Raw genomic sequence first — 12,396 nt, 5'->3', positions numbered from 1 at the left:
TATTCGAACTTCACGGGATTTTTCAGTTTTATGGAAGATATAACGTCATACTGAGCACTCATATTCAAGTATTTATTAACAAATTAAAAACTAATGAGTGAATAATTAAAAAAAATATGTTTAAATCATGGTCCGTAAGTCTCCGAAGATGGTCCGTAATGTCCCTAAATCTGGTCCGTAATGTCCCTAAATCTGGTCCGTAATGTCTGGTCCGTAATGTCCCTAAATCTGGTCCGTAATGTCCCTTAATCTGGTCCGTAATGTCCCTAAATCTGGTCCGTAATGTCCCTAAATCTGGTCCGTAATGTCTGGTCCGTAATGTCCATGGTCCGTAGTGTCCGTAATTCTATTGACAAAATCTGGTGAGAATGTGTATGGGCAGAATACCTCGGTCATGTTTGATAACAAGCCATGTTACCTTAGTCACTCCAGGGTTATTCCCCTTAAATTGGCAAACACTGTTTTAACAGCATGAGCCCTCTTAATTTAGCCTAGCTTTCAATCACTTATCACCGAACTTAGTGTCCTTAAAAGAGAACAGGCGTATTTTGCGATAGTTGGCATTTTTGTCTCAAGTACAGATATATTGGCCATTTGTAATTTAATTTAGTATCCAATGAAATGTTTTCCTCAATTGTACGAAGTATGGTACAACTTTACTGAACACAACAGCATATAAAGCTTAGAGAATTTATTAAAGATAAAACAGATTTTTGTATACAACACAATACGATAAATAAAATCTCTTTACACAGGATATAATGTACACCCTACACACTGGAAACATTCCCTTTCCCAGGCCCCAACTTCTGGAACAGTCTTAAGTCCCTTATAACAGGATCAAGCTAATCATACTGTTTAAGTTTTGGTATCATTTGTATAATATTCTTATTTTGAAGAATTCTGACATTATCTTTATGATAATCATGATTAACTATTTTGTAAAATTAAGTTTAAGTAAGTAGTTTGGTTGAAAAATTAAGGTACTTAAGCTTTTTACCCTTAATATTTTTCGAGGAACTGAGGCCATCTTTTCTATAAAAATACCAATTATGTTCTATTCAATAAGGAAAAAAAATCCACACAAACTTAAAATACCTAAATCATTCCTGTAAAAAGAATACAATATAAATCATATTTGTAATAAATTGCTCTAAATCCTAATTGATAATCAATTGCTGCAAATCTTGGTACAAAAGGAGATATTTAAAAGGCGGACCGTTACATATTTTGTAGATTTGTTTCTTTGAAATATATTCTATTGCACGAAAAGAGCACAGTGTATAAAAAAGCCTTATGGTCTTGATACTTTTACTTTTTGATGCAATAAATTTTAATATGACCTTTTTTAGCCAATAACACAATTGGATTGACAAACAGCCATATATCGTTTTTCTATCATCTAGCTGTAAAAGTTCACTCTATGACTCGTGTATGTTTGCATTGATGGTACTACAAATGTTAAGAATTCCAAAACTTAGTTGATGTGAATGTTATGTTTGAATGTACCAGTAATACATTCAACACGAATATCTTCCAAATAAGGAGTAAATATGACAATACAATTAAGCATACACATGTGCATGAACATAAATACTAGGTTCCCGGTACATATAATGTTCAAAGTATTCAATTCAATTTTATCTATCACAACAGATATAGTTACTAAACAGCAAAAATATTTGGTGGAATAAAACAGACTGACATTGAAAAATAGCATCAGACTTTATTATACAGAGTACCCTTCAAATATTCCAAATGTAAAAATTAGATAGTTTGTACCCGAATTCAAGTTAATTAAATTGATATTAAAATAATCTTACTCAACAACTACATAAATACTTTCGAAGTTAAAAATATAGCATTTTAATGAAACATGACAATAGAGAGGTAGCAGGCACGATATTCAATGTCAGTCTGTGATTAAAGCATTTTAAGGGACACAATGTAAAACACTACAAGCTCCTGGCCATTTTACAGAAGCATCTTATATTAAAGTTGTATCTTTTTATCAAATTGATAATTTTCTTAAATGCTAAAATCCATATGTATAGTTTTCAAATTCAATTTATTAACAAAATTTACCAAACTGAAATCACTTTCAGAGCAATAGTTTGTTCAAGAAATACATACATCTAAGTTAACTTATTCTATAAATTGTTCAGATGGTTCTGTAATACAGCTCCTGGATTTCCAGTCCTCGTAACACAGTTAGGAGTAATCTTCAAGCACATAAGAGAATACCCCAATCTTATTCTCATGCGCTCATTTCTTTTTTTCCATTTTCTTTGTTCAGTCGGCTGCCTGCATTTTTTCACAGAGAATTGTCTCTATGGCACCATGTTCCATATTATGACGATACAAGTTCAAAAATCATGCTGAAAAAGTAAACAACATACATGTGTAATATAAAAAAAAAACATAACCAAATAATAACTTAATGATAGATAGTCTATTGATACAAACAAGTATTTTTCATGTATCTAATGCATTTGCTTTAACTTTGATCAAATCATGATTTAGACATTCAGATTTTGAACACATTGACCAAGTTAAAAAAAAACAATTGTTAACACTTGAGAGTCGCTGAGCAAGCGCGAACACTTGTCTGTTATTTTATTTTTCTGCTGACTAAAGGGCATAACTCAACAACGATTATTAAGTCAGAGTTATGTGCCTTCCTATACATGACTGTTCTGCGCATGTTTATCAACTCAACATGTGTACCGTGTTTTTATTAAAATATCTTGAACAGTTTTTACATTATGTCATACATGTAGGTGAAAGTTTTTACACAATGCTGCCAACAAAGGCACCAAGGCTTTTTCTTCAGAGAACAGACAGCTAATAAAAAAGTGAGTACCTACCTGTATAAGTAGTAGAAGAAGGAGATTAGGTAAAAGGCTAGTTTAACCCATCCCTCGCGTATTGCCCGGTTGAGCTGGTCTGCGTTCATGATCGTTGTGGGATCATAAAGTCCAGGGGAACTCATGACTGGCCGGTTCTTGTACCTGTAGCAGGCATGATGTACCAACTATTATATAACAGGCAGTATGGAGTACAAAACAAGTATGCACAACTTCAAAACATACATTCTATAAAAAAAATTAAAAAAAGAAAAAAATACGGAAAATCCATCTTATTTTTATTTATTTTTCTCAACGCTCATTTTTGGACATCTTTTTGTTAATTTTATTCCCTCCTCCTGGCGCTTATTTTTGAAAAAATTCCTGTTAAACGAAAAAAAAAAAAACTCTGGCCTAAGGCTTAATCATTCACATGTCACAATATATTACACACTTGTTTTGAAACAAATATTTGTTTAATCAATTATAGAAATGAATAATGAATCAAGTCAATAAGTTCACAGAGTACACAAAATAATATATATGGTATATAATAGGTAGGATGGTCCAATCTGCAGGCTTCAAGACCTTGGACAAACAATGATGTGTAGCAATAGACCTTCTGATACATGATTCAAATTTAAAAGCAATTGCCAAGAACTATTGATTCTCATTGAAATTCAGGCTAGATCTACTAGAATATAAATGCACTCAAGGGAATGCTAAAATTACAAACCATTGAGCAAATGCTTTCGTCACACAACATGACTTCGGCAATTTTCATCCTCTATTAAATATGAATATCTTTAATCAGAAAACTAAAAGCACAGCAATGCAACAAAATCATAAATTATAGTCAGTTATTTTCTTGTATGTACTATGAAAAAGAAGCAGCCTTTTTCTTTACTTTTATCAAAAAGATATGCAAATGAAAATTACTCTAGTTTATTATTCATCTTATGTGTTTAGTTTCCATCAATTCTAACTTAAATTGTTGGGAGGAATCCATTTTTCTTTTTTAAGTAACATAAACCTTGACCCAAACCCTCAAAAACAACCACAAGCTAGTCCTTCAAATAAGCTACCTACACACCAATATTCATCACTATCAATCAATTCTTACTCATATGTGATTAACACAGCGATTCATTTATAAACCTGTTTGAATGCGGCCCTTTAACTTATGTATTTAATAACCCTTGATCCTGAGAAAAAATCTGAGAGTCCTTTCACTCCTGAACAAAGTTTTTATCATACCCGTATATTAAATTAATCAAAACAGTGATGATACCCAAGGCTTGTTTAAAAATAAAGCATCCACAAAAAATGTATTTCTGTGCAACAAGTACATTGTATACTGTACAGGACACCATATGTGCAGCAAAATGAATCACTGTTACTTTACATCTAACCAGGAAACTTCTCCAGACATGAACACTTTTGAAAGATGAGTTTACAAGTTAACACGAAAATTTCACTGATCTGTTTGCTAAGTGTTTTTAACAGTGCATCAAAGAAAGTAGTTGAAATATAAATCACACATTATGAAAACTGTAACAATGCAATACCTTCTGATATGGTAAATGATAAGAGGTGAATTCAGGATCACTGTGGAAAACTGCATGGAAAATATGAACAGCATCGTGAAGAATATGTGTACGAAGTACTCGGGCAGCACCAGCTGAAATCAACAAAACACAATGCATAAGGTTTTAAACAAAAGCTTTTTGTAAAACTTGCATACCAACCCCTAATGGCAACTACGTAGTCATATCGCATTAAAGTCTAGTTGAGTAATTTAAGGTTATGTCCAACATCCAATCCCGTTTGAAAATAGTAGGTATATTTATTGACCAGTTCTAAATGTTGTTATAGTGGATGAGTAATAGTTGCTTACAAAGATATATCTGATCCGTTGATCTAAAAAATCAATCGGGATCTACAGATCATAACCAGCCTCCCTAACAAGCTTGATGACATTGGCCTAAACATGCTCTAGTTATCAATCAAACAGACTTTTTGTGTTTAAGGTCGCCATTACCAGTAACATTTGACCTATTGACCTCAGAATAATCAGAGGTCATCTATTGGTTATGGCCCAGCCTCCCTACCAAGTTAAAGGACCAAAGGCCCAAGAATACTCTGCAAACTCTTATCAATTTGACAAGCTTTTAATGTTCAAGATCACTATAACCATGACCTACTGACCTAAATATTAATAGGGGTTTTCTGCTAATCATGACAAAACTCCCTACCAAGTTTGAGGCAGAGTTTTCAGTAGTTATCAATCAGACAAGGTTTGGTCCACCAACTGACAAGCATGTGCAAAGCAATATACCCCAACTTCTTTGAATTAATCCTTTACAAGAAACATGAAATTATCTGTATTCATCATGTTTTTTATGAAATAATTCTTTTACATTTCGTATGTTAACTTTAACAGACAAACTTAAAGGCAAGACAATAATAACTTAAATATATGCATTAAATACATACATGTATGAAATAAAATTATGAAATTTCAGAACACAGTTCAGCAGAACTTAAACATTGCATTTTCGGTAAAAGTTGAAAACATTTCGAGACATATTTGTCAATGTTATCATGTATGATTGAAGACCAAATTAATCACATACCGGATTCAGACTGTTACATTGGTCGATTGGATTTTTATAATCTGTTTTCAGCTCATCAAAAGCAATTATCTGCAAAACAAAGAGAAAAACATGTAAATAATATTGTTACATAAAGTGATTGTCAGATCTATGTTAACTTTTATTTAGGAAATATAATAAAGTCTAGTTTTTTGTGCAACCAGTCCAATTTTTCACTAAACAAATGGAATATAATTGTCAGTATGACTGACCGCCATATTTGTCAAAGCCCTCATGCACATTCTTGTTAAACAATGTTGCATCAAACAACACGAAATCTGGGAGTAGGATTATTGGTCATATTTCAGGAGAGCTGAAACAGTTTTATGAGCACAATGATGGCTTACGTCACGTGCTACTGTTATCTAGTCAATTCTAATGCACCTGACAAAAAGTTACCATTTTCATCAAACTCTGGTAGCAGCAGAAATTTAAATTTGCGATAGCTTTCTCGGTCATCGAAATTATTCTTTTGGATGAACAAGCCCGAATTCATATACTGCTGCTTGGCATTATATTTTTGAACAAGCCCTGCTTTATAAAATTCAAAATTTGCGCAAGCCTGGAAAGCATTTTACCAATGCAGGGCTTTTGGGCTTGTGCTAGTTTCGACCACTGCTTTCTTTACAAAACTTTAACAAATTATAAAATAGGTTTCAAAATATATTCAAAATATGAATTATAAGACCATTGAAATGGTATAATATAAGATATTTTTAATATTGTCAGAAGAAAATATGACGTAATAATTTCATATTTTATTACGTGTTCAGTTATGGTTATCTCTAACCATCTCTTGTATAAACTGAGTGAGTAGTCTTTCAAACTACATTTGGAAAAGAAAATCAAAGTGAAAATTTGCCAATATAATAAGTATGCATTCATGTATGCTCCTTTTTTAAACTAAATGAAACCCTTAGTTTACCCACCCCATCAAAATTCTTTAAGCCAAAATACATCAAACTCAAAGAAAACATTAATTTGGCGTAGTCTAAAATAATTGACGTCTTATACAGGATTCTTTCGATCTCTTAGTATTGTCTAAACAGGTTTGTGCAGAAACAGGGCAGTTTTGAAAAATATTGAAATTGTATCTAGAGAAGTATTTTATGTTTGAAATAGATAATAAAGGTTTATATTCATATCTAACTGTGTAAGGGCAAAGATATTTTGCACATAACATGCATTAAATGAATTAAAACACAGGATCCTTTCCAATAAAAAGAAACTTGACTGACATAGACAACAATTATGCCAAGTGAAACATATTGACCATGTCCATTTCTGGCAAGCTTCGAGATAGACCTCGTAAATCCAATCATAACAACTCGACCCAATCGTAATAACTCGGCCACCTCCGACAAGCTTCGAGATAGACCTCGTAAATACAATCGTAACAACTCGGCCATGGCCGAAATGTTCCGATTGTTTAAAAACTGTGCCCTGAAGCCTTGCAGGTGCCCTTCAAGTACATATTGTTATGTTTTGACAGCAAGAAATGAAAAAAAAACATGTCAAACTCATTTTTATTCGTAGGATATGACATTTTTATGTATGGAACTGATATAAAATAACATAATCTGGTAATATTTCTTGTTTTTATGATATTTTTTAGATGAATCCCGATCGGAATAACTACCCACTTTTGATACTAAACAATTTGTACATGAAGGATTTGCCATATCAAAAAAAACGTAAAAAATCCGTAAACGTACAATTATTTGGACTACAGTCAATTGTAACCACAGCCCCTCCAGGGGTATACCGGGGAAATGGGCCATGTTTTTACCTTCCAGGTGGCCCCACAGAGCCGGGCGAATGCGGTGGTTTTGTGTTCGCAAAAATATAGCAGGGAATGGCCCTTACCTAGTGTCCCTGGGGTACGGGGGCATTTGGCGGGGATTTAACCATCTGAACTTCTCTGCAGGGCGAGGATTTTACCTGGGGTTGGCTGGACCGAAAGTCAAAGTCCCCGCTATTCCCCAGACATGGGGGGTGGGGGGGCCGATGTTACAATTGACTGGCAGGGCTTCCGTTAAAGGAAGTTTGGAAGTATATTACTCCCTAGAAATAGGTTTAAACTTCCAAACTTAATTCCTTGGAAGTACAAAAACTTCCATATTTTTTAAGTAAACTTCCAAAGTCAAAAGCTTGGAAGTTCAAAATATCAAAACCTGGTGTCAATATTACTTTTATGCTCACAATTTCAATCAGTCTTGAAGTAAAATGAATTATTTGATTTTTAACATCTGTCATCCTATTTTAAAAATACTGGAAAAGTGTATTCGGGGAGACTTAAACTTCCACATTTCAGTGAAAAACTTCCAATATTGATGGACAGGAAGTTCATACTTCCAGTTTCAAATTCTTAATGGAAGCCCTGGACTGGTGCATAACACTAGATTTGAAAAGGTCAACTTGAAGAGCTAGCATGTCTAAAAAGCTTGAACCTCACATTAAATGCACATAAGTGAGACTTGACAATTATAACGGTATGTGTACATTCACTGAAATTGTACAATGATGATCTGAGGCTGATAATTTGTTGTTATCCGAATTACATTATCCGAATATCAACTGTTTCCAATACTTCGGCCAAAATACGCAAAACACCCAATTACAAGTAGAGTGTACATTAAAATTGTAAGACTAGTCCCTTACATGGAATATTGCAAAAAATATGAGTACTGCAGTCAAAACAAGAGCCAAAATGTAGCAAGCTGCAACAAACGTAAACGCCATTTTTAGAAGCAGACAACAGTTTCGTAATGGATAGGCTACACCAAACCATTTGTTATTAATCTCTGCTGGAACCGTTTTCTCGTTGGCCAATAAACAAGAAAAAGTCATGTGTCATGAAATAAAACAAGTTAATGGGCTAAAACCTGTACTTTCCCTAAAGAACTGTAATGCACGAATGCCTACTCGCGTAAGCAATCTTTAACATATGGTGTATTGCTGTTGTTCAGAAAAGCAAATTTTATGGCATTTTATGCCAAAAGGTGAATAAGTAATACTGTGTATTGCTACTAAGTGTTATTTGCCCACTGACCTGTTTGAACACAAGTTTGGTGGCCAGTTGACCAACTTTTAAAGCAGTTTAAATACACTGATCTAATACATAGGGACCAGTTAAGTTTCTTATCTATCTCAGGCTACGCGTTACTTTACACATTGAGAGTGACTTTTTAAATCAACTTGTCGAAATATTATTTATTGTGGGGACGTGCTAGCCTTCGGCTTTTATATAACATGCGCCTCTGCATTCAGGTTATTTGTAACTGAACGGACAAAATGACAAAGGCGCTTAATCAACGGTTCCGAGTGTTGAACTGTTCGACGCTCGATAATTTGGACAGTAACGTTGCTATACATTGGAAAAAGTGGTTCAAATCATTCAACTACTTTGTTGTTGGATCCGGTGCATAACATACACACTCCAGATACGAGCGTTGCCTCTGCACTTTATAGGCACAGAAAACGTGCGACCGATGCTTGTAGTTATCAATAGCTATGATCTTTCCAACGGTCGTGACGTCATGAAACTTGTTTTCCTCCTCGAGACATGTACAGCAAATATGGCCTGCCTAAAAATCGTTGCAAACTGACTACGCTACGTAATGGTCAAGCAAAACATTGCATAATGCTTAGACACAGCCCGCAATTATGGCAAAAAGCAAACGAGCTTACCGGAAGACAAATCTTAATCACAATAGCCAAAAACAAAACGTACGTGTTCGTATACGCAAATGTTCTGCAGTCTACCACAGGTCTACGCCCATATGGACAACGTTTTGGTAGTCGGAATTAAAAGGTCAATGATTTCGCATTTTAAGGAACATATTTCGCGACCGCGACGCCGAACAATTAAAGGGCAATATCGAAACAGTATGCCGATTCCCGGTAATGGAAGGGATATTCCAAGTACCCTTTAAACAGTCGAAATGCAGAAAAAAGTGATGTTGGGTAAGAAGAAAAAGAAAATGTGGATTATTTATCAGTAAAAGAGGGGACTGCAATATGACAGACATGTAACTCATGTCAAGAAATATTGTGACGCATGTACCCCGAATCATAGATTCCCGTAAAGAAGAAATCAAGCGACGTATTAAGAAACCTATGTGGTATATTGAATGTGTAAACATTTGTTAGTGTTTCCTCTACCGTTAATGATCTTTAATTTTCCTTATAAGTTTTTTATTAACGGAGATGATGCAAAACGAGGGACATACAGTTTGTAATGCAACTGGGCTAATAATTCAACAAATACAGAATTTACCAAAATATATAAAGGGATCCAACAAAACAGGAATAAGCATGTTTCATTTTTTAAGCATTTAACCATATTTTCGAAATAATTGTTGGTCGTTTTTATTGGTTACATTTCAAAGTTGACGCACCGCAGAACCAACGGCATTCATGATATTGTACCGACTGGTAGTTTTGTCAGCAGCCTTATTTCCGTGAGTCCGCATCTTGGAGAACATTTTCAGAAGTTGTTTACCCATTGAAGAGCGTTGGCGTTTTTCTTTGTCATAAACAGGGTATCAAGCGAAATGAAGTCCGATGTACTTTAAGGTGCTTTCTCAGAAAGCTTGAATTGACCCTGCTGAAATCCCTTTCATACTATCTATGCTATAGGCTGTGCACCGTGTCTCATATTTCAAAACATCACTGACTTAAGTTATATTTCTTTTGATGATTACCGAACATTGCATTGCAAGGCCTTCCACATTTGTCGGCATCTTAAAATGTGTAGAACTACACTATCTGATGCTGAAAATGACACTTGAGTCAAGGTTCAGTTGAAAACCCTAGAAAAAATTCATTTTAGGCAAAAAAGTCTTAAATTTACAAGACTCACGGGCGCTTGAATGACAGTCAAAGCAGCTAGAAACCCTGCCACAGGTTGAGCTAATTTTGGGTATATTTATTTTGTAGGACTAATCGAAAGTGCTTTTGCGTAAAAATGCAGGGACATGTTTCCTTATACGTGTAGGTATACTTAAAAACTAAATGCCAAGTGCTAGGATGTGATCAATGTTGCAATCTTTAAGATTGAGAATAGGGTATGACTGGTTAGAGGAAAGTGCACCTTCCGCGAAAAGTACCTACGGAAAGTACCATCAAAATACACATTTTTCTTATTAATTTATTAAATAATGTTCTATAATACATTACAACGCATAACATAAGTTATATGTATATTTTTTGTACATTTTTAAAAATGCTACTTTAGGTAAATATTTTGTTCAAGTCTGAGTTAATGCAAATATATTACATGAAACAATGGCTGTCACAGTAGGTGACGAATGCCCCCAAATGTGACATTGACCTTTGAACAATGTCAGTACATAAAACTGGGAAGAAAATAGCAATGAAATGTGTGGATAAAGTAAGGAATATTTATGAACAAGTGGAATATATAATAACACAATAATTACCTCCCATTGATCATTTGAAACACCACATGAAACCCATGCATGGTCACTGTAATATGTCAGGTGTTGTTGGTCGTATGCCAACTAAACCTGAGATAAACATATGGTCATATGGCAAGCCTTATTTTAAAAAATCTGTCCATACAAGAGAAAGTTACAGCCAGGACACGACCAACTATACTCTATGTCCTTATATGCACCATTCCATAGCAAACAAACACTAAGTTTGACCTTGACCTTAAAGGTAGGAACACAGGTCTTGAACGCGACACATCGTTTGATATGCCGGATACATGTGGCAAGTTATTTTAAAATATGTCCATATAAGAGAACTTACAGCCTGGACACGACCATCTATATTCTACTACCTTATATGCAGCATTCCAAAGTGTTCAAAGACTAAGTGTGATCTTGACCTTAGAGGTACATGTAGGGACATGGGTCTTGCATGCGACATGTCGTCTTAATGTGTCGAACACAAGTGGTTAGTTATTTTAAAATCTGTCCATACAAGAGAGTGTTACAGCCCGATCACGAGAAGTTGAGCCGGACAAACGGACGGGTGGACGGTGCGATTGTAATATGCTCATTTTCGGGGGCACAAAAATGACGGTGCTTACCTTCAAATGAGTTAATTTTCTTAGGAGAAACCCGCTGACACACATTTCTTATGTTTTTGATTATTTAAATCAGTTGGATTTGAAATGATTTTTTAGCAAATATGGTTGTCTAGTTGTCATGAACGAGAAACGCAAGAAATTATATTTTCCAGTCTGAAATTTGCAAATTGACATTGAAATGTAAAAGGAAATTTATTCGTAGTCTGTAACTTGCCACGGAAGACGGTTGGATCTAGACATGGTTATCTATTTATTTATAATGGAAAACAGTAAGATACAAGGAGATACTGGTGCGAAATACTATACGAATAGACACATCGCTTCGTTGGCGTAATCGGTTTAAAGCACCTATAGACGGAAAACAACTTTCCTCGGTTTGACCAGTGGCACAGTACTCTAAATTTCCTACTAACTAGTACCATAATGTCCATTTAATGCCGAGTACAAGGGAAGGGAGTTCAAGACAATGTTCCATTATGTTTAAAGCAGTTGATGACTTTATGGTGCGACACTGTCAGGAATGGACCCACTACATGTAGATTATTGGATCGGCTATATCACATCAAAGGGAAGCTACCGTTGTATAGAGTTTCCCTATGCAGCATGAGAGACATTTCATGGTAAATGTCTTTACCGGCTAAACAATACATTAAAGAAGTGTATAATTTCGTTAGATGTTAGAACGATAAAGTAGTAAATACTACTTAAAAGATAGCTAATTGTATTTCAAACAAATGCTGATTTATCAAATTATTGTATATTGTCCACAATTACACCCTGCCCTTCCTTCCCGAATACTCCAGTATCTGTAATTGGATGCACCGGGTTTGACACA

General features: G+C 34.7%; 1 protein-coding gene across 1 annotated transcript; it reads right to left on the bottom strand.

Annotated features, from left to right (window-relative positions):
• Nucleotides 1-676: 676 nt before the first annotated feature.
• On the bottom strand, nt 677-8,260 carry LOC128208243 (protein cornichon homolog 1-like). The gene is made up of 5 exons (XM_052911725.1): nt 8,162-8,260; nt 5,483-5,551; nt 4,415-4,527; nt 2,868-3,011; nt 677-2,378 (listed from the first exon to the last, which is right to left on the bottom strand). Exons 1-5 carry the CDS (start codon nt 8,240-8,242, stop codon nt 2,351-2,353), a joined length of 435 nt encoding a protein of 144 aa, XP_052767685.1. The 5' UTR covers nt 8,243-8,260; the 3' UTR covers nt 677-2,350.
• Nucleotides 8,261-12,396: the final 4,136 nt, after the last annotated feature.

The sequence above is a fragment of the Mya arenaria genome, chromosome 11 (genome assembly GCF_026914265.1).
Source record: "Mya arenaria isolate MELC-2E11 chromosome 11, ASM2691426v1".
NCBI classification, from domain to species: domain Eukaryota; kingdom Metazoa; phylum Mollusca; class Bivalvia; order Myida; family Myidae; genus Mya; species Mya arenaria.
This window is presented reverse-complemented; position numbering and strand designations above follow the sequence as displayed.